At 46.0% G+C, this 21,156-nt stretch overlaps 2 protein-coding genes across 2 annotated transcripts; one reads left to right on the top strand and one right to left on the bottom strand.

Annotated features, from left to right (window-relative positions):
- Positions 1-1,773: 1,773 nt before the first annotated feature.
- abhd17b (abhydrolase domain containing 17B, depalmitoylase) lies at positions 1,774-10,886 on the bottom strand. Its single transcript, XM_027030352.3, has 4 exons — positions 10,572-10,886; positions 8,918-9,394; positions 2,666-2,845; positions 1,774-2,470 (listed from the first exon to the last, which is right to left on the bottom strand). Exons 2-4 carry the CDS (start codon positions 9,382-9,384, stop codon positions 2,251-2,253), a joined length of 867 nt encoding a protein of 288 aa, XP_026886153.2. The 5' UTR covers positions 9,385-9,394; positions 10,572-10,886; the 3' UTR covers positions 1,774-2,250.
- Positions 10,887-11,158: 272 nt separating this feature from the next.
- c1h9orf85 (chromosome 1 C9orf85 homolog) lies at positions 11,159-14,451 on the top strand. Its single transcript, XM_027030357.3, has 4 exons — positions 11,159-11,396; positions 11,562-11,668; positions 11,879-11,992; positions 13,525-14,451. The coding sequence occupies exons 1-4, from the start codon at positions 11,295-11,297 to the stop codon at positions 13,670-13,672; spliced, it is 471 nt and encodes a 156-aa protein (XP_026886158.1). The 5' UTR covers positions 11,159-11,294; the 3' UTR covers positions 13,673-14,451.
- The last annotated feature ends 6,705 nt before the right edge of the window (positions 14,452-21,156 follow it).

The raw sequence follows: 21,156 nt of genomic DNA, 5'->3' as shown, positions 1-21,156 counted from the left end.
TTCCCTTCCGTCTGGGGTTTTATCAACATCAAACTGTGCGCATTTGGGTGGGTGACAGTGTAGTGCCGTACTGGTAAATGCCATAATGGATACTGTGCTGTATAATACACCATAAGGAGTAGTATGCAGTATATGCACTGCTGTAGCATGCAGCATTAGTATGCCAGATGCAATACTGCCCACGAACGGCACGCGCACCTCTGCGCCGCCACAGGCTCACGCGCAGCAGGGATAGCACCAGCTGGTGCATTTCAGCAATTTTGGACTGCGATTCATGAGCAATACTAATTCAGGACGAATAGCAAAAATAGCATTGAGTTAAGGATGCACTTCTTAAAAATAAACAAAACATCGAATTTTGACTATAAAACATTAGTTTTTTGTTTTGTTTTGTTTTTAAGAAGAAACTGAGATGTTTTTGTATAAATGCTTTACTTTCTTTCCTTACTAATTAGGGAAAGATTACTAGTGCTAATTACAAGTTTGGCACACGTGAAACCGCGCGCCTCGGGTTACTCACAGATGCCCATCGTTTGCGGTAAAAGGAGCGCCGGCTCGTGTTCCGGTTCTCCGCGCCCACAAGCTGATAACGAATCAGACTAGACGCGCCCCTTCATCTTACTCTGCGTTTAATAACCTCTTAACAGTTTATTATAACCATTGTTTGGAGCATCAGAACACATCATGAGTTTCTAAGACAGAAAAACAAACAAAAAAAAAAAAAGGCAGGTAATAAATGTAACGTTACGTCAGGGCAAACAGTTCTGTCAAATATTCATCCTGACTTTCACTGCAATAAATGATCCTAATTTCAAGTTATTAGTAATAACCTGCATAGTTTTAAGAACAGAGCAATTAAAAAAATTGCCATATAAACAAATAATATTTACAAAGTGGAATAGGACAACAGTCATTTGTTATAATCTGAGATAAATGGAGAGTTTCTTTTAACTTCATCTATATATATTCACACGCGTTTGTCCATACTCATGAGCAGCCAGGCATCATTTGAGGGTGCGTTTCTGTGGATCCAGGCAAACAGGCGAGACTGTGGGCTACTGTCAGTGGTAGTCAGCTACAACCCGCAGAAACAGAACACGTGACTCCAATTGTACGGCAACACCGCGCCTCGAAGCGATCCGAACAAGGCCCTGACAATATGGGTACTCAGGTGAGCGTCTGGCCCTGACAAGCTGAAATTAACACACAAGAAGAGAGAAGAGACGATCCCGTACAGTTACCCAGGCAAGTGGCTAAAAAAAAAACAAAAAAACCCGTGTACAGGTTGGCTGTCCCCCTGCTTCAGCACATCCGGCTTGCCACAGGGTTTCGCTTACGGTCAGCCAACCGGAAGGAGCTGTGGAGAACCGGAGTTCGGAGAATCCTGGTGGACATCGCCTCCACCCTCCGCACAACCACAACGGAGGCTACGAGGAGGCCTCGAGTTCTCATGAGACACAAGCGAGATGCATTGGTAATTCCAAAATGATATGGATTAAACGGAGAACAATTAAACGTCCTACTGTTCAGCATGTGTTTTCTCCCCCCTCCCCAAAGATCTGGGAGGGTAAACAAACAAAAAACACCACAAACGGATAAGACCACCCGTGGGAGGCAACAGGCAGGTGATCAACATGTGGAGACCTGAACAACCTGCCACAAGAAGTCGGGCAGGAGTGCAGTCAGGGGGCATGTGCGTTTGAATGGCCACGTTCCAGAAAAAGTGGTAAACTGACCTTTGAACTGCAGGGTCTGGATGAGGTGTTTAAAAAAAAACACAAAACACGAGACATGTTTTCTCCGGCACATGTCCTGTGTTGAAGCGGTTCACAGGGAAGAACTTGGCATTGCTCTTGTAATGACTGTGTGTGTGTCCAGCGCCTGGTTCAGTCCTGTGACACACACACACACACACACACACACACACACACCTCCCTGGGTTTAGCACATGGAGACAAGTAAAGTCTAAAAGAGTCATGATTGACGTCTATAGGACTGCTTAGGGCTTGGTGTGAGCAGAGAGCCACTCATATCTCATCTCCCTCACACACACACACACACACACACACACACACACTCAAAAGGCAGCTATGACGGTTCATTCGTTCCCACCCCAACAAAAGACCTAAAACCGAAATAAAGGAACGCTGCCATCGACTTCACAGTTGTCGACGGGAGGAGGCGCCGGAGGTACGAGCAGAGGGTCGTGGGGCAGGGTCAGGGGGGCAGACAGGTGCAGGTGGCTCCAGCTCACAGGCTGACCAGCTCATGGGCCACAAACTGCTTGAGGCGCTCCAGGTACTGTCCGTAGAGCTCCACGTCGTTGTGCCCGGCCCCCTCCACCCAGAGCGGTTCGACGGGCCGCTGGCACCGCTCGTAGAGAGCCAGGCCATGAGAGAAGTCGATCACCTCATCCTCCGTGCCGTGGATCAGCAGCACCGGGGACGTCACCTTGGAGATCTTGTCAATGCTGCAGAAAAAGGAAAGGGGGGGGGGGGGGGGGGGAGAGACACAAGAACACACAGGCACATAAGTGCAATGTACACACACACACACACACACACACACACACACACACACACACACACACACACTATCGTCTGACGTGAAGTAGGCTGAAGGTTGGTCTAAGTAGGAAGAAAAGGTGAAGGAAGAGCTCACTGACTTGGGGAAGGCGTCGAAGCAGTAGGTCTTCTTGGTGTCGGGGAAGGCCACCCTCATGCCCGAGGTGAGGGGCGAGTGGAGGACCACGGCAGCGCTCTCATACCGCGACGCCAGGTCCACCGAGGGCACCGTGCCGATGCTCTGCCCATACACGATCACGTTCTCAGGTCTGATGCCGTACCTGGGAGAAAGGACCGTTAGTCATTAACGCCACACACACACTTACGTTCTCCAAGTTTGTCAAACTCGACACACCCACCCACCCTCATCAAGTAAGCCAGGTCAGTTGACACAGAACACAGGGTTTCTTAACCACACATTATTTTAAAATGTTATTAAGATTCTTAACATGACTCTGCCATTTTCTAAGTTATTATATTGTTGTATCACACCAATATTTTCAAAATATAGCTTTTTAAAAAAAAAAAAAAAAAAAAAAAAGGTCATGACAGTTACACCACTTCATCTGTTTATGTTCATGGAGGAATATTCTTGGTAGATGTGGATACTATGTGTACAGTAAATACCACACCTGACATGTAATTTATAGAACAACCATAAACAAACTGCTGTTGTGATAATGATCAGAAAAATCACATTTAAACCCACCAAAAGCTTTCAGCCCTACAGTAATCTGTTGGATGAAACCGTAAAAGGCTGTGCTATAAAGTGCCTGATTTGAAAATACACCACAAGAACCTGATGAGTAACGCCCCACCCCCTAACTCCCATTTTTTCAAGGAGGACCCTGCAATTTGATGCATAACCCATCAGGATGGGAGAGAAGTAGTTAAAAACGAGAGGTCAATGGCTTGACCTGTAAGCCAGAGGTCATCGGACCATTAAAGGGCTAGGGTAGCAGGGTCAGCAGCGGGAGCCGTTTTTTTTGTTTGTTTGTTTGTAGGAAGGACGCGAGTCCAGTCACGCTGGCCGAGACCGGGAGCTGCAGCGTAAAGGGACACCATCTAACTGGAGCCAGGAGACCAGACACTGGAGGAGAAGTGAAGTGAAGGAACAGCTTCTAACACTAGGTGGCGCAGTGGAGGCCTCATTCCGCTACTGGTTAGAGTGAATTACCAGTCAACTGACTCCACAGAAAAAGGTGGACTCCTGAACACAATAATAATAATAATAATAATAATAATAAAGCATGATTTAGTCAATATATGCATAGGTATGAGTAGATCAAGCATACAGGGCTATCTACATCATCGGGGAATAATGGGCAAGACCAAAATAAATTAAAAATTGTGCTTTTTAAGGGCTAAATGTGAGATGAAAAGTCAATACCATCTTTAAATAAAACTGACGATCATACAAAATCCTCATGGGAAAAGCATTCAGTGGGAAACAAAATGCTGCACATCTCGTATTTAGGGGTGAAGCACCGAGTCACATGATGCTACAGAAGAACAAATCATGTTCGGCATGGAGAGTAACGAGGCGAAACAAAAGCTGTAATTCACGCTGGCTGAGGCCCAACAGGTGACACACCAGCGAAGTGTGTTCCAGGCCAACTCGACCCGTTCCCACACACACCTAATCGTCTTTAAATAGTGAATTTGCTCTTTGCGCCCTGTTCTTAAACACTCCATCCTGGCCATCTGGCCACCTGCAGGTAGGCCTTTTTTTGTGGGTGGTTTGGTTTTTTTTTCTTTTTTTTTTTTTTTCTAGCGTCGACCCCATTCCTTTACAAACTCATATGACCTCACAGAAGAACCTGCTTACACGCAGCCAGCAAGGTCAACGTCACCTCACCTGTGTTGTCTTGGAGGTCTCTCTCTCTCACACACTAAGTCTCATATCGATCCCTCTGAGAAGTCTTCAGATTTATTTTCATAATCTGCATGTTGTAGTTGTAAAATGATTGAATAATACTTTTTTTTTTTTTTTCTTCTTTGCACTTGTGGTGGATCAAAGTCAGTACTGTGTGTTTCTGGTAGGAAGTTCTTCTTTACTTCCTGGGCAAAACATGTTATGGCTGCCACTAGGCCTGCCCCGACTGAACTCATCAGGAATCAGTTGCCAAGCAATCAATCAATATTTGACTTGCAGGATTGGCTTTGGGCACACCCCCTCCCAACTTGTCAAGGCCGCACCATTCAGCAGCAGCCAGGAACTCAACGGCCCCACGGCGCTTAAAAAAAAAAAACAAAAAAAAAAAACAACCCTTCCTCATCTCTCCTGGGTATAAGACACCTACCAAGTCCGATCCTGCTACCGCTCATCCTGTCAGGCTATTGTCGGGATAAAATTAAGCCGCGGACGTAAATCATTGCGTCTGGTCCGAGTCGAGCGGCTTCCTCTGTGACATCACTGCCGCCTTCTTCATTGTCTCCTGGTGAATCACCCCACCCCCGCCCCCGCGCGCCACTTCCTGTCCTCCCTCGCTCGCTCTCGGGCCGCCGTCCATCCTCCACTCCTGCTGTCTGCTCCCCCGCTCGCCTTTTCTGTGCTTCTGCCTTCCTCCACTCCCTCTTCCTCCCCCCCTGCTCTCATTCTCCCCCCCCCCCTCTGTACCCAGTGCCGTGGAGAAGCAGATGGATCTATCCCAGTCCTCCGTAGACTTCCTGCAGTGCACGCTGGGCTGCAGGTACTTCTGCAGTGGTTGTCACGCATGCGTGCCTGCGTGCTTACTCATCACTGACTCAACTGGCCAGGTAGCAAGGTGTGTCCATCCTTCACAGAAAGCATGTGTACACAGGATGAAAGGAGAACAAACCGCATACCACCAAACCACACTTCAGTCAACAGGTTCAGGTAGCTGTTCGGGCGACATTTTCTCGTAAAACGCAGCTCTCGCTTTCACGCTCTGCTCCCCCATGCCCTCTGAGCGTCGCAGGTGCCATGGAGGTAAGAAATGTCGCCGCTCATTACAAGTCTGGCGTTTCCCTTCTAAACCAGGCCCGACACGCTAACGATGAGTCCCTGCTACTTAGCGTGACGGCTAACGCCACGCGAAAACCCGACGTAAAGCTCGTGAAGCGCACGTGTCCCGTGTGAGCCGGCTTGCGCGCCGCGCGAAACGGACGTGGAAATTCGCCAAGCGGGGAAAGAACGTGCCGCCACCCGAAGCCCGGTGTTGGCCCGGGAGAGCTCGTCTCGGTCGTGGAGCGACCGGAAGGCGGCTGCCATCGGTTATCGCCGAAGGGCCACTCAGCCCGCACTAGCGACAACCAGCAAACCGCGCTCGCTTCAGACAAGAAGTCAATTATCTGTCTTGTATGACGCCTGGATTAACGCGGCAAGTAGAAACGCGCAAAGGAGCCAAAACAAAACATGGGACGCCGTGTCACATTCAGTAACGGCGCCATTTCTGTGAACGCCCCCTTCGGTTCTCAAGGCCGCTCGATTCCTGTTCCGGTATAATTCGTCTGAGCCCGATGACACGGGTCTGTTTTTGAGGGAGAGAGTCGCACTCGCGACGCCCCTCAACCCGAACCGCCGACAGCGGAGCCGCGCAAGAACAAATGCTGAGCGAAATGATATCTTGCCAAAAGTGGAAGGAGCCAGAACGGCTTAGCTCTCGTGTCAGAAAGAAGGTGCTCGAGTGAGGGGGGGGAGGGAGAATCCCATATGGGCCAAGAACCTGTTTTAAGAGGAAGAACATGGCTACAGACAAAGAAGCCATCCACCCACACACACACACACACACACAAACACACAAACACACACAAACAATGAGCAGGACACACCGCAGGCAAGGCAAGTATGCGGCCACATGCACACAAAACTGAGGAGGACTGCACAGTAAGCAGAAACCTCTGATATTTAGGTGAAAAGGAGATATGAGCTCCGTAGCTTACATCTCCAACCCTCAGACAAGCAGCCAGACCCCCTGAAATATCAGTGTGGAGAGTGACGAAGCTGATCTGGGTCGTTCCTTCCGTGGCTGGGAACGCTGTCGGACTGTCGACCGACTAGTTGGAGCCCTATGGGCCCCCCCGAGTGTCTCTCCGAGCATTCGGAATGGAGGACGAAGCAGTCACGGACTGGCGCGGCCACGCTGGGGGACGCTTCGGGGACGTCATCTGTCAAACGGGGACAGGCCAAGAGCATCGGCCTTGTTCGCTGGTAGCACATGCACCCGTGAGGACACGCGTTTTAGCACACCCACACGCAGTGTAGACCCTGAGACAAACACACAAGCTGCTGTCGCAAAGACTTACTAAAGCTTTCACGTTCTTCATCACACGCATGCGCACCCCCACAATGCCTCTTTGTATCCCCTGCTACACTCAACAGTTCTCACGACCCATAAGCAGACCTTGCTTATGGCCAGAGACTTGCAAACACGGCCGTTCTGAGCGGCACGTTCCATTTTCCCTTCCTCTCACTTGACCGCAAACCTACACAACAGTAGATACGATGCAGGCCTTTCAATTAAAGCAGATGGTGGCTTTATAGATGTACACAATCTTTATTGGGAATTTTCCCCGACAGCGTGTTGCGCGGCTCCGTTTTCCTAAGTGACGAAACCTTGCCTGCCCTGTGCCGTGTCCTTCATGACCATTTACACATGAATGAAGCCTCAAAAACGTGACAGCCGCCGTTTCTCAGCTTAGTCTCTAGCTTACAGGTTCCCTTTCCCGCAGTGCTCAACCAACAGAATCTTCAGCGGTGCGTGGGGGTGGGGCAGCAGTATGCCTCCAAGACCCCCCCCCCCCCCCGTGTTCCTTTGTGCGAGACGACGAAAGGAAAGCCTGGAGCCACCGAGGCTCAACCTGCCGGCCGGTGGCCGGGAGACCGCTCGGGGAGTCACCGGCGCAGCAAGCCGGAAGCGAGGAGGATCTCAACGCAGGTTACATATGCAGAGTTTGCATAGGCAGACGGATAAATGACACACAGATAAACAAAGATGCCGGCTGATAACGGCTTGCCTTACAGAGACCGTCACACATGGCCTGCATGCTTATGTTACACGTATCCGGCAGTTTCCTATCTAGATTGCCTTTTCGGTGGATTTGGTTGTCACTGGAAACATGAAGGAAGGCTTTTCAGTGAACAACATCAAGCAGGTTAGCTCGTCTAAACATATATGAACTATGAGAAACAAAAAGAAGTGCCTACAAGAACAGGAACTACGGTCTATAAAATATGGCTTCAGAGCATGAAAACATGCCAGAAGCCTATAGTTGAGTAACTTCTCTCCATGGAAGAAGAGACTACCCAGTTCACAGGCTTGAACCTATTCCCAAAGTTACAAGGAGGCTTGTTTTGAAAATCTATTTTAGTCCACGGAAGTACGAGTATGAGAATTGGGTAATTATGATTGTTCTGAGTTAACAAAGACATGGACACGCTTGCAAACTCGGCCTGCAGACAATGCCTGCGTTTTGTCTGGCAGCACGATTACCCGAGATTGGCACCTATATGGAACAAGCACATCCCATACTGGTTGTTATCAACACCTGGTATTAACGCCTGTCTCATGATCGGATTACAAGGGACAAGAACAAACAGCTGTTTACACCTGCCATTTTGAACCTGTGATCAGACTGTTTACATAATTTCCTTAAAAGGAAGGGCCACGCAAAAAACTACGGTTGATACGGGTTGTACTTCGTTGCTGTCGAGGACGCATCAGGACACATTATCGATCGCACTAGGCCTGGGTGTATGAATATGATATCTCTCGCGATACTGGATTCACACAAATATTTTTTGAAGGTAAATGTTTTCCCAAAAACACCACTACTATTGTTATTGTTACAAAACAGACCCAACACAAATCAATGGGGAGAATTAAAAGTACCAATACAGAGAAAACATGAAAGTTTAAAAAAAAAAAAAAAAGAAGAAGAAATTCTGAATATTATGACATCTCTGAGACTGATTGTACCTAAATCACACACGTACTTAGGGCTGCCGGCTTAAAGTCCGATCACCCAGGACGCATGACAATGCCAAGTGTAAACTGGGCCATATGGATTTCACGTTTATTTAACAGTGCAGCAAAGGCTGAGTGTAGCAGCCATATCCAAATTGGCCAAATGAATACAGAGCCTTGGCCCGTTTCTAAAAATATGCTACCCAGCATAAGTTAATTCCAACTCTGCTCCTGGCGAACGACCATCCACTCTCCCTAATCCATCATACCTGGCTCTGATGTTCAGAAGATCCTGCTGGCCGGCGATAGCCAGCACTCTGCAACTCGCACCCTCGGTTTCACATCCTGGAGAGGGATAAACTTCGGGCCAATCGCCCCCAAGAGCACCCCAGCCCCACTTCCAAAGAGACACAGGCTCCTTACCGAGTGCGTAGGGCCTGCCAGGCGGCATCCACGTCGGCGTACAGGTTCTTCTCCGAGGGCTTGCCCGAGCTGGCACCGTAACCCGAGTAGTCGTAGGAGAAGACGTTGCAGTTGATGCGCGAGCCCAGGCCGATGTAGAAGCTGCTCATCTGTCCAAGGTCCACGGCATTGCCGTGCGAGAACAGCAGCGTGTAGCGCGCGTTTGGCGAGCAGCGCACGAACATGCAGGCAATGCGATTTCCGCGTGTCGTGCGCGTCATGAAGCACTCGATGGCGTCCTTCTCCCGAACCGAGTACTGCCAATCAGCCCGCTCCGACAGGTGCAGCGTCCAGCGCGAGCCGCTCTCGTCGCACATCAGAGTGTAGGTGGGCTCGGGGGGCAGGAAGGCCAACTTGGAGGCAATCTTGCTTGGGCAGGGCGGACAGCAGAAGAGACAGCACAGCTCACTCAGGGACAAATGATTCATCCTAATATCACTGTTGGGAAGGGGGGGGGGGGTCAATGATTAGTCAAACTGCCAACAACAGATCATCAAACAATACTATCTGTTCTTCGCTCTCTCTGTTTCTCATTGGTTTTGTGAAACACTGCCCCTCCCTGCTCAATGATTTTGAGGTACACGCATGGCCAAGTTTATGCAAGAATCTTTTGGCAAATAAAGGTAGAGGGAGGGTGTCCAACAGACAATTTAAAAAAAAAATACTGGTGGTGCTACTTCCTGCTTTATTTCAAATTTATCTCGTTAATCTTTATTAATCTCACTTTCTGATCATTGTCTAGAGTTCAAAGCCATTTCGAAGACTCTAGTTCAGTGGTTGGCGTTCAGCAGACTCCAGTTCAGAGTCATAAACAACTTCAATCAACTCAACAAATCCTACAACAATGATGTGCTACTTGAAGCTAATGATTCCTGACCATTTCAATTAGTGGCACACTATAAACAATCGCACATAAAAGCTTCCACAAGAATTTTAATACAGATTATATCGTCATTCCCGACACTGCCCAAGTATCTGACAGCAAGGAATATGCCCTGAGGACAATCCTGGTATCCCCCCCCCCCCCGCGCGCGCGCGCACACACACACACACACACACACACACACACACACACACACCATGTGACTCACAGCTGACTAATACAGTCATTATCGTAAGAGAAGTTAGTTGCGGAGAAACTGAACTGAGCGATGCAACCCTTCGCTTGTGGAACCCTTCGTCTCGTATCTGAAATTCTTTAGCGCTACAAAAGCATCTAAGAAAGTATACAGATACGGTTTTACATGGTGGTTGACGTTTGACAGGCCATTACTAGAAGCCGTCGTTCAGTCACACGTACACAAAGACAGCTTCGTTCATTCCAGGATCTTACGAGTGCTCGGTTTCAGTTGTGTCTATAATTAAGCACCATTATGCTGTTTTAAGATTCACCGTCAGTAACACGCCGTGAAGGAATGACACTGTGTATTATTCATTTGTTGGCTTGTTAACAAACTCGTCTTTTGCTGGGTTTGGGTTTCCTTTTAGATAGAAATGACCCTTGGCGCTGTTTTTTTTTTTTTTTTAAATTTTCCAACATTGTTTAAGTGGAGCCGGATGCTCAATAAATAAAACCACCGTAAACGGTAACTGGCCAACACGCCTGATCAAATACCTTTAGGGAGACGTCCTTGCTCCCGGGGTCCGTGGAAATGTCCGCCGTGCTGCGCCGGTGACCTGTCCGGTTACCGAGATCACTGCAGATCTAAAGGGTCCGCGAAACGGAGCCCGGGATGCGGTGCAAGGTGGTCGCTCACGTCCCCGTCCCGGACCTTCCTCCGCGGACCTCGTCAGCATGTGGTCGAAATGATCAGCGATGTGTGATCACAAGCCAAGCGGTGTGGAAACGCGAAGCTGCAGCACTTACCAAGCAGTGACCCGCGCAGCGCTCACTTACGGATTTATCGCGTTCTTACGGAATACCGGATGTACACGTCACTATGCTGACAGCTGGTTTAAGCAATGAGATGTGAGGAACGTGCCACCGACAGATCAGTGTGTGTTTACCACAGTAAATGACGTTATATCGTTACATCCACGTAATTATAGCTTTGTTTCACTTTGTTGCACAAGGTTAAATAAGTAATACAGGTCGCTAGCTGCTGCTTTTGTCGTAATTTGGGTATATAGACAAACTTAAGATTACTTTTAACAACATGAAATCCTAAATTCGACTTGTGTCGTTGCTGGTCTGCGGATTTGACGGAGTCTGCAGTGTCTGATATTTAAGGCTTACTCATACAGAACAACGTTTCACGGCAGCACTCGGCCGTTCGGTACTTCCTTCCGGTACTGCGGCATTACGTCACGCGGATTCTAAGCTGCCCTGCACGTGGACATGAGCTCCCAGAGAGGCGGCGAGTGTCGCTCGCGAAGCCAAAAGCACCAGAACCGCACTGCGTTTAAAAACGACAAATACGGCGCCAGTCCTCAAGTGAAGGTGAGGGGTTTAGCGCCGTGCGTATTCCGATTTATCTAACGGATAGATAGCAAGGCACTGTTTTCGATTAACGACTTTCATGAGCTCACGAGTCAGCAGTGTCGCTTTTTTTCTTTCACATTTGGTACGGAGTGTCGACGGTCTCGTGTCTTCTGACCTGTGCAGAAAGCAAATGCGAAGGTCCATGACGGTCTGTGCCAGCGATGCACGGAAATACTGGAGTGGAGAGTCAAGTACAACAAATACAAGTTCCTCACACAGCCCCGCAAATGGTGACTTTTCCTTCTCGCTGCTTTACATTTAAGGCTTAGTTGCACAGTTGTCATGCCTGTGAGTAAATATTACCCAAGTGTTTATCGACCAACGTGAGCAAGAAGCATTAACGTTAAATCTCTTTCATTTTTTTTCGTGGTACTGGCGTAAATGTGTGCTGCCGGAGTCTTTAAGAGGCGACTCTTACGCGCGGCTCTGTCTCCCTCTAGCGTGAAGTGCCTGCAGAAGACGGTGAAGGATGCATATCACATCATGTGCAAGTCCTGTGCTCTCAGTCTGGAGCTTTGCGCCAAATGCGGGAAGAAAGAGGAGATTGTAATTACGTGAGTATCTGTCGTGGTCAGCGTACCTACTCAGACAACTAACACTTTACTCTAGAAAAGGCCGAAGGGTTTACACATGTTTGGGGAAACTTGCATTAGGATATGCATCCCACTGCCTTTGGATGTTTGCGAATCTCTGATATCAAAGACAAGTTTGTTTCTTCCATATGGATCTCCTGTGTGCAATTTCTGACTTTTTTAAAAACATTGCAGTGATGGTTCTATATTGTATGTTTTCTTGGCACATAGAGAGTTACGTAGTTTGAAAGCTATTAATTAAAATTTAAATTGATTAGATAGTTTATCACATTTTCTCTTGCGTTAGGGATAGGCTAGGTGAATTTCAGCTGCATTTGGCTATGATCTAATTTAGTAAATAGTTAAGTATATTTTGTATAAGCCAGTTAAGTATAAGCCATCTGAGTATGTTTGGTCCTGCAGAATGATCCGAATGGTGCCAGACAGTAGCATGCATCAGAACATGGCTCATCTGCTGTGTGAGAGTGGAAAAATAAGGAAAAATGGTAACGAAAGATATTAGCAGAGCAATGTTGTATAAGCTCCATGTGGTGGGCATTATTATAAAGTATTTACTGAAACAGGTGTTCTCTGCTCTGCCTGCTACACCCCCCGGCTACTAATGGCACCAGAGTACTTAATATTTAACTTATAATTCAGTTGTCTACAGGAGGACGTTCTCTCGTCAGCCTTTCCCTCCCTATAATCCATTTCTCTTTATTTCCTCTCAAAACTTTAGTATGGGTATGAACTGTTAAGTATAATCTGGTAATACTATTATGCTAGTGCATACAAACAGCGTATACACTCTGCTGTAAGTTTATTGGGTCTCCCTGTCGTTCCACCCCCCCCCCCCACTTTCCCATTTTACAAACATTGTTTATTCCAATAGGTCACAGGTCACAGGTCATGTGACACAAATCCAGTAGACAAGTATCTTTAGTATCAGGTAGTGTTTATTCAGCATTGACGAGGGCTTAGTCGGTACCCTTTGTAAGAGCTAGATGTGTATGATAATACTGTCTCCCAAGCGGCTACGATCCTTTTGGCTTTGTGCACACAACTGTCTCGCTTAGGTGGATTCTTAGTGTTGTGAAGGCAAGAATTGCAGTTCACCGTTGGACGGGTGTGCCTAATAAACTGGGGACCCTGTGTGTATTTATTGTGGGATGCTGACATGCCTTCAGGTGCTAGACGCCGCCTCCTTGTTGGGGGCGGAGCTCGGAATACTTTCCCCCATCTTCCCCTGGCCTTTGTGACATTACAAAGATCGTTATGGTGATAAGTACATGGCAGTACGTTATAGCGCGTTATACGTTATAAGCGCGTTATCGTGGATGACTAAATCTGCGTCCATTAAACTGCACTAATCTGTTTTCTGGTTATTTGCATGTTTACATTCCTTTGGTCTGTTTGCCACAGGTGTTTGTTTTTGCTGTGATTCCTCCATCATTTGATGTGAGAGAGTCCCTCAAACCCGAGTCCATAAGTGTTGTGATGTTTATCCGTCACAGGTTGGGCGGTGCGGAGGGGGAGGAGCCAGCAGAGGCCATGGCTCAGCACCCGCAAGGCAGCGGGAACAGGACGGCAGACTCCGGTTGGACGGACGATGAAGAGGCCGGCGACAGCGGGGAACGTGATTCAGCTGCTGTAGGAAAATAAGTCATTAGGATGAAGATGAGGGGCTGTACTAACGAACCCTGAAGGAGCCTTTTTTTAGCAAGGTTGTTCATTTCAGCGTTGCTATAAGCTTTAGTGGTTCAAATTACAGTTGCTTTTTAACTGTATGCAATCACTTTCTGTACAAATTTGAGAGCACAGGGTTGAGGCTGAGGTTGAGAACTCATTTTGTCTGGTTTTCATTTCCGAATTGCTTCTGAAAACCTTTTGTAGAAATTAACACTGTTTCATATGGGTTTGAGACCTATGGTTAAACATACAGAACATATGGAACTTGTAGCGTATGCAGGTTTGTTCCTTGTTCACGACACTTTCAGTATTTCTTTTAAAACGTCACTTGAACTTTATAGTTATTATTGGTTTATTAGCTAATTTTATGTACAGTTACAAATTAAGCCATTACTACAACCAGGTATGTTTGTGTTTATGGGTGTTTGCGGTTATGTGTTGATCAGTGTTTCTGCTACACCAGTTCCTACATAGGGTATGCATTTGGTGGAGAAACAAACAGACCTGAATTGAGGTTGTTTTTTTGTTTGTTTTTTTTATTATTATGGGCTGTTTCTTTCGTGATTTTTTATTTTTTTTGTCAGCCAATTATCTGTTATGAATGAGAAACCTTTTTTATTATTCATACACACATGAGTGTATCTAGTGATTTTAATATGAAATCCTAAGGGTTTTTGATGTGATCCTAACAAGCTAGTGACCCACATCCAATCAAGAGTAGCTATTTTAAATAAAATAATTTTATTCTTTTATTGGTATTCTTTGGTTCAACTAAATTGTCTTTCAATTGTCGCTGGTAATATCACTAACCCACGCTCTGCAGAAGTGACCGGTAGATAAGGCGTAATAGACACATTTGCAATAGTCATTCTGTATTTAGTTAGTAAAAGTCTCAAATGTCCCTCCAGCTCCAACACAGTCCCTTCATGCTGTTAAAATAACTCCTGATATCTGCAGTATCCTCGCTGTAGTAGTTTACAGTTCATGGAAGTTTTTGCCAAGCACAGTGAGTTTTCCTGCCCCCACCCCGCTTCCTGTCAAGAATTACAATAGACCCCTGCAGGTGTTGCCGGAGGCTGATATCTGAATATTTATTGTGGTGTTTTTTGTTTTTTAATGAACCACAGATGTTGGACAACATCTGTGTTTCTCAGGGATCTGACTTCCTATTCCAAGCAGGCCAGTTGAGATGATCGAAAGGGTCTGTATATGAGTACTCGACACACCAAGGAGAACCGTAGAGACCAGGTCCCCAGACACCAGACAGGTGACAAGCCCAACAACACAAAATGCAGGAAGTTACCCAGGCAATTCCGAAACAAGACGTCGATGCCTGATGGGGTGGTTGTGAATTGTCTCGCTATAATGCACTCTTTGCTTTGTAAGACCTTGTCCAATTACATGCGGAGGTGTGGCATTCCTGGATGTGACTCCGAAAAGTACTGGAGTATATTTCTTGACAATTGTGAAGTTGTCACGTTCCAAGTTAGGAATGCAAGTAATGTGAAATTCATTTTCCGTCAAGTCACTATTACTTCATGCAAGTTTGTGCCTGTGAAAAGCATAAAAATGTTTCCTAAACTAGTCAGAAATAGGCTAGACAGAGGTCTTCAGGCTTAACTAGGGATCGTACTTCTAGACCTCTGACCGAAGAAGAGATGAGAGCATGTTGATTTAAAAAAAACAAAACAGTTGGTGACATTAACTGCTAAAAAGTGATGCAACAACAGCAGAAAAAAAATTGTCAGGACAAAATTCAATCAGATCAGCTATAAAAATGGATAGATGCATATATTTTTAGATTTTTCATCTTTGAATGTTGGCCTTTTTCTTCTGGCCTTTTGAGACACCATTATGTGAAGGTCAGGTGGTAGCAGCTCAGTGAGGAGTGTTGATTAGCACTTCCTTTGCTGACATATAGTCCCACAACCCTGCGCTCCTATTCCCTAGGAGTGAGATTTGGCGGTGTTGCTAGGAGGGTGAGAAGGCCCTTTTCCAGTCAGGGAAGTGTATCCGCTTGTCTTGGCCGGTGCACTTCACTGCAGAGTGAGTCGTCAGCAGTGCCTGACCTTTACAGTGAGGATACAGTGCTGAATATCTGAAGTCTGCCAGTCAACAACCAGACTCCTTGTAGATGAGGGGTGTGTTTGATGTGTGCTTGACCTGGCAATGTTCTGTGCAGTGACGCTTTGGAAGTAAAGTAAAAAGCAGTCGCAGGAAAACGCGCTGAGGCTTGCTTCCCTAGTAATACGATGCATTGCCGTTAAGGAAGTGCATGTCTGTAACTTCCTTTTAAGCTTGGTTTTCAGTTCTCCTTGCCCAGTGTTCCAGAACATGGCAGACAAAGAGGCTTTGGGCAAATTTGTAAATTCTGAGTACTTCAAAAGACCTTTTTTTTCTCAGGCAGGGAACTAACTGCCTTTTCGCTGCATTCTGTGGTTGACGGATAGCTTGAACACAGGGTCTTTTGGATAACAGTTAAATGGGGTGCATACCAGATCAGAGGCTTCAGTGTGGGCTTATCACTTAATGACAGCAAAAGCGAGTGGGCGCAGGAACAGCATTTCACGCATATTTCGGCATGCTGGCATTTAGAAATGAGAAACTGAGCAAGTGAGGAAACCACAGTAAGACCTAAACAAGCAGTCATAAAAACAGGAAGACAAATGCATTGAAGTGGAGCAGCTGCGACACTCATCTTGAGTTAAAGAAGTCAAGATGCCTTCCATATTAATGAACAAGGGTGAGACATGGGGGAAATGTGAAAGCAAAAATATACTGATCACTGGGTTAACGGGCATACGGAAGATTACAGTGGATAAATGAACAACAGAAAACTATTTGGCTATAGGTGGAATGCTATCCACCTATAGCCAAAATGGATTCAGGGTCAGGGACAGGGAAGCTCAGAATCACTACAACATTAGCAGCTTGCAAATCTTGAGGGGTAAAAACCACCACTCATCTTGGCTTGGTTTCTTAATCAGAAAGACGTGGGTGTTACCTGGGCTAGTAGGGCCACAATCTTGTTCATTCAGAGAGGCAATGGAAGGAACCATATCAGCTAGAGCTCCAAGTTTGAGTGGATACTGTATCATTCTAAGAGGAGTTTTAGAGGGATTTACAGTCATCTTTACTGGAGTTCCAGAGGCTATAAGGGCTACATCACAAGCATGAGAAGCCAATCATTTTTCACAGAGGTCTGAAAGACCAAGGGATGAAATAGAGAAATGGTTGATGTATACCAGCATCTGGGCAACAGGGACATCTGCATCCAGAACTTCTTGGAAGATGCCTTCCTATTTCTCAGCAACTTCTAGCCTAGAGGTTGAATTTTGTTGCCTGAGGAACTGAACGTGAGCAGACTGTTGCTTACAGACAGGAATACCAGCTATAGAAGCATATCTGTGTCACCACTAAGGAGGAAGTGAAATCGAGTGAGGAAACGTTTTTCACACGTGCCTTCCATTAACACGTCCTTAAAAGGAAATAACTGATCTACATTTGCCAAGCGAAATGGACCCAAAGACCAATCATCGGATCTGTTGAGCTCCCCCACCAGTCTGCATTGTGAGGAAACAAATGAGATGGGGTGGGCACTGGTTTTCAGAGAAACAGCTGAAACACATAAAACATTAATTTTAGAAGTTTAGAACCTATTCATTTGGAAATTCTGCAGTCAGTTTTTCTTCCATGCAAAATTGTAAGCAAATCATTATGAAAAAAACACTGCAAGTTGCTGAGCATACCTAGAACAAATATATAATGTAGAAAAAGTTATCAAAATCATTTCTAATAATTCCATTTTTATTATTTATGTTTCCTCTTTTTGCCATATTGACTCATGGCAAATGTTATTTCTACATTTGAGCATGGTTGTCTCGTTCAATCTGTTCACTTTGTGTGTCTGTTCCTGTGATAAGCTTGCCTTGTTCATGGGCTTTACTAATGTGTTTACCATCAGCTTGTTCTGCAGAGGTAATTTCACCCACTACCTAATTAATTCAACCCCCCACTGCATGACACCGCCAAGGCAGGCGGGTAAAGGCTAGCAAATTTTTTCCTCTGGCACACGTGTAGCCAGCCACCGTGATGTCACTGGACAGCTCAGTGTACTCGTAGGAGACTGACACCTGCTAACTCAGCCATGCCAGCAAAGCCATACCAGGATTTGCTGATGTCACACTGAGGGATGAGGGACAGTTGTATTACATTGAGAAAGACAAGCCTCCAGACTGAACTAGACTACATTCAGACAGCTCTGAGTCAGAACCCTCTGACAACTGTACCTCCTCGGAGGAGAATAAATGTGACAATAAATCAGGTTCCTAAAATGATGCGAGCTCAAATGTATTCACTAGCTCCGGTGGCTACTGAGGTAAACAACAATTATGATGCCATCAATGAAATTAAGTTGGAAGTGGGACATGTTCTCTTAGATGTAAACGCCTTGGGAAAAATATCCAAAGAATTCAACCATCCCATAGAAATGGGCCTTCACTGAACTCCAGTCTGCTTTTTCAGCGCTAATCCTTTTCTCTCCTCTGATTCTGCTTATTTTCTTTTCCTTCCTGACCTTGAGCGCAATCTTTGACGGGGTTAGTCATTCTCATTCCTCAGCTTTCCATTACCGACATTAATGGTACTGTGCTACCCTGGTTTCGATCATATCATACAACAGATAAGTGGCTTGTGTCTGTTGTGTCGGCTTTTGTCTGTTGGGAGGCACACATCCAACACTGTTCCTGTTACTCAGAGTGTTCCCCAAGGCTCTGTCCTTGGCCCTTTATTGTTTATCATTTACTTCCTGTGCCTTGGAAACATTATCAGTTGTCACAGTCTTGAATTTTACTGCTGTGCTGCAATATTCAAATCTATCAGTCCCAATTTATCATTTCCAGCTGCCACACTGGTTTCCTGTATTCAAGAGTATTGGTTAAGCTCTAACTTTGAAAATAAATAAATAAATAAATACCAATAAATAAATAAATACCAAGAAAACCAAATTTATGGTCATTGTTACCAAATCTGCTATCTCAGCCTACTCTGACAACTTATTTCCTGTTGATGATACTCCAGTCAGTCCCACTGCGACTTGGTCACAACTTTGGTATTCTTGGACCCATGACTCACCTTTGGCTCACACATTAAATCCCTTCCAAGACTTCATTTCCCCTGTATTGCTCAAATCCACCCGATGTTTTCCTTTAAAGATCCCGAGATCCTGGTGCATGCCTTCGTTACATTCAGATTTGTCTACCGCAACCCTCTGTCCTGTGGTTTACCTACTACAATTCTCCACTCTCTTAAGTATATTCAAAATTCTGCAGCTAGAGTCCTAATACCTACTAAGAAATCTGCCCATATTACCCCCATTTGTTACCAGATACACTGGCAACCAGTTTCAGAGAGAGTGCACTATAAAATTCTGCTGCTAGTCTGCAAAGCCCCACATGGCCTTGTACCCACCTATCCTCCTGAACTACAACTCCCATATGCCCCATCTTGCAAAGTAAAGTCCTCTGATTTTGGTTTGTTAGCTATCTTTAGGCTCAGGCTGTCCACTGTCCAAGGGACTCCTACAAACTGACTGCAGTACTAAAGGTCATCTCACTGATGTAGATGAATATGCAGCCACAGTGACTGGCTATATCAAACAGCATATGATGTCACAAACACATCAACACGCACCAACCAGAAGCCACAGTACATAGCTGAGGTTCCCGCAGTGCTGAAAAGCCAGGGAGCTGCATTAAGAGCATGTGTACCGTGGCTCTCAGGACAGCAACAGCAAGAGTTGTTGACAAAGCACAACTATTCAGAACAAAAAATCCATAAACCAGTTCAACAACTCCAGAACCTCACAGTGCATATCCAGGACATCATTAGCTCCAGTGGTCCACCACATGTTGAAGCACTAAACACTGCAGCATTGAGAGAATCTTCCCACAAACAACCAGGTACTCTGCTCGTCCTCAGAGTATGTGAGGAGTCTACGTGAACCATACCTGAACGAGCGCCAAAGACTGCGTGGGTCAGCTGGCTGAAGTCCCAACAGGCACCTTGAACATCTTGCTGAGCCAAGCAATTGTCCCACAGAGCTTTAGGTCTGCCACCTTCATAACAATGCCAAAGGAGTCTGCAGTTTCAAGGCTCAATGACTACTGACCCATAGCACTCATACCAATCATCATGAATCATCATTATCATCATCATAATCATATTTTGGAATGTGAGCAAAACAAAAGGGATGACTGTCAACTTCAGGAAATCGTTGTGCTAATCGATCTCCCTTTTTTACGGAGAGAGGCATGAACACCAAGTTGTTTGGAGTTCACATTCCAAAAGACCTCACATGGAAGACTAACAACAAACTCCCTGGCTAAGAGAGCCCAGAGTTGTCTGTATTTCCCCCGATACCTCAAGACATCAAACATCCCCCCACCCATCCTCACCATGTTCTACAAGCGTGCCACAAGGAATGTCCTGACCATATGTATCACTGTCATTTTTGCCCGCTGCACTGTCTCTGATCACAGGACTCTGCATCAATGCGCCTCTGCCCCTGTGAAGTATATCATTCACTCATGTAGCATCTGCAGGGCATCCAGCATTGCAGATGATCTCTCCCACGTATCGCACAACCTGTTGGCTTCCTTGCCATCCAGCAATGAAAAAGATGACAATAAAGATGGTTCCACAGCAACTGCTCGAGGACTGCCAGGCTGGCCAATGGTTTCTACCCCCTGCGTGCCAGGTTCTCGAACAGTGTGTGTGTTCAGTGAATTTACCGACTGCAGCACTAAGACCCTTTGAACGCTGTGACTCGCACAATACTGCATGTCACTTTTATATGTCACTCTAATCTGAAATCTCATTGTTCTCAAGTTCACAACCCCTTTATACACACACACAACCCACATGGATCCTTTTATGTTTATCGAAGCATCTTATTGTCATATTATGTTACTGCCATGTCATGTAAATGCCCTATTCCCCTACTTCAATATACTGGAATGGCTGTGTGTGTGTGCGTGTGTGTGTGTGTGTGTGTGTGTGTGTGTGTGTGTGTGTGTGTGTGTGTGTGTCCTAATTTGCCAACTTTATATAATATCATCTCTGTGGATGTCATACATGCATGCATATTTCTTGCACCTCAGTCCAGGAGAAACATTATATCATTTCAATGTGTACGGCACACTGTATATGTCTGTGATGACAATAGCGCTCCACTTTGGTTTACATACTAATCAACATCTGTTTTGTTTATGCTCTATTTAGGAAAATATTTATTCTGAAATTTGAGAAAACGGGGCAGTTGGTTTCCTTAAAACATTTGAGTTGACTTGTCGGGTTTCATAGTTTATTAGTATAACAGTATGTGTGCCCCGTGGGAGTCAAAGCCATGATGTTGGATGTTCTGGCACCTTACATTAACTGCTCTCCCAGGCGGGGGG

Source organism: Electrophorus electricus, chromosome 1 (genome assembly GCF_041902795.1).
Source record: "Electrophorus electricus isolate QZ-2024a chromosome 1, ASM4190279v1, whole genome shotgun sequence".
Lineage (NCBI taxonomy): Eukaryota > Metazoa > Chordata > Actinopteri > Gymnotiformes > Gymnotidae > Electrophorus > Electrophorus electricus.
The sequence above is the reverse complement of the archived record's forward strand: the minus strand, read 5'-3'. Positions and strand labels throughout refer to the sequence as shown.

What these genes read in the sequence shown, in the direction of transcription:
- abhd17b (XM_027030352.3), bottom strand. Translation starts at nt 9,384, where the DNA reads ATGAATCATTTGTCCCTGAGTGAGCTGTGCTGTCTCTTCTGCTGTCCG. An exon ending in TGGCAGGCCCTACGCACTCG is followed by an intron (nt 2,846 to 8,917) that starts GTAAGGAGCCTG and finishes CCTTTCTCCCAG; the next exon opens with GTACGGCATCAGACCTGAGA. An exon ending in TGCTTCGACGCCTTCCCCAA is followed by an intron (nt 2,471 to 2,665) that starts GTCAGTGAGCTC and finishes CTTTTTCTGCAG; the next exon opens with CATTGACAAGATCTCCAAGG.
- c1h9orf85 (XM_027030357.3), top strand. Translation starts at nt 11,295, where the DNA reads ATGAGCTCCCAGAGAGGCGGCGAGTGTCGCTCGCGAAGCCAAAAGCAC. An exon ending in GCGCCAGTCCTCAAGTGAAG is followed by an intron (nt 11,397 to 11,561) that starts GTGAGGGGTTTA and finishes TGACCTGTGCAG; the next exon opens with AAAGCAAATGCGAAGGTCCA. An exon ending in AAAGAGGAGATTGTAATTAC is followed by an intron (nt 11,993 to 13,524) that starts GTGAGTATCTGT and finishes TATCCGTCACAG; the next exon opens with GTTGGGCGGTGCGGAGGGGG.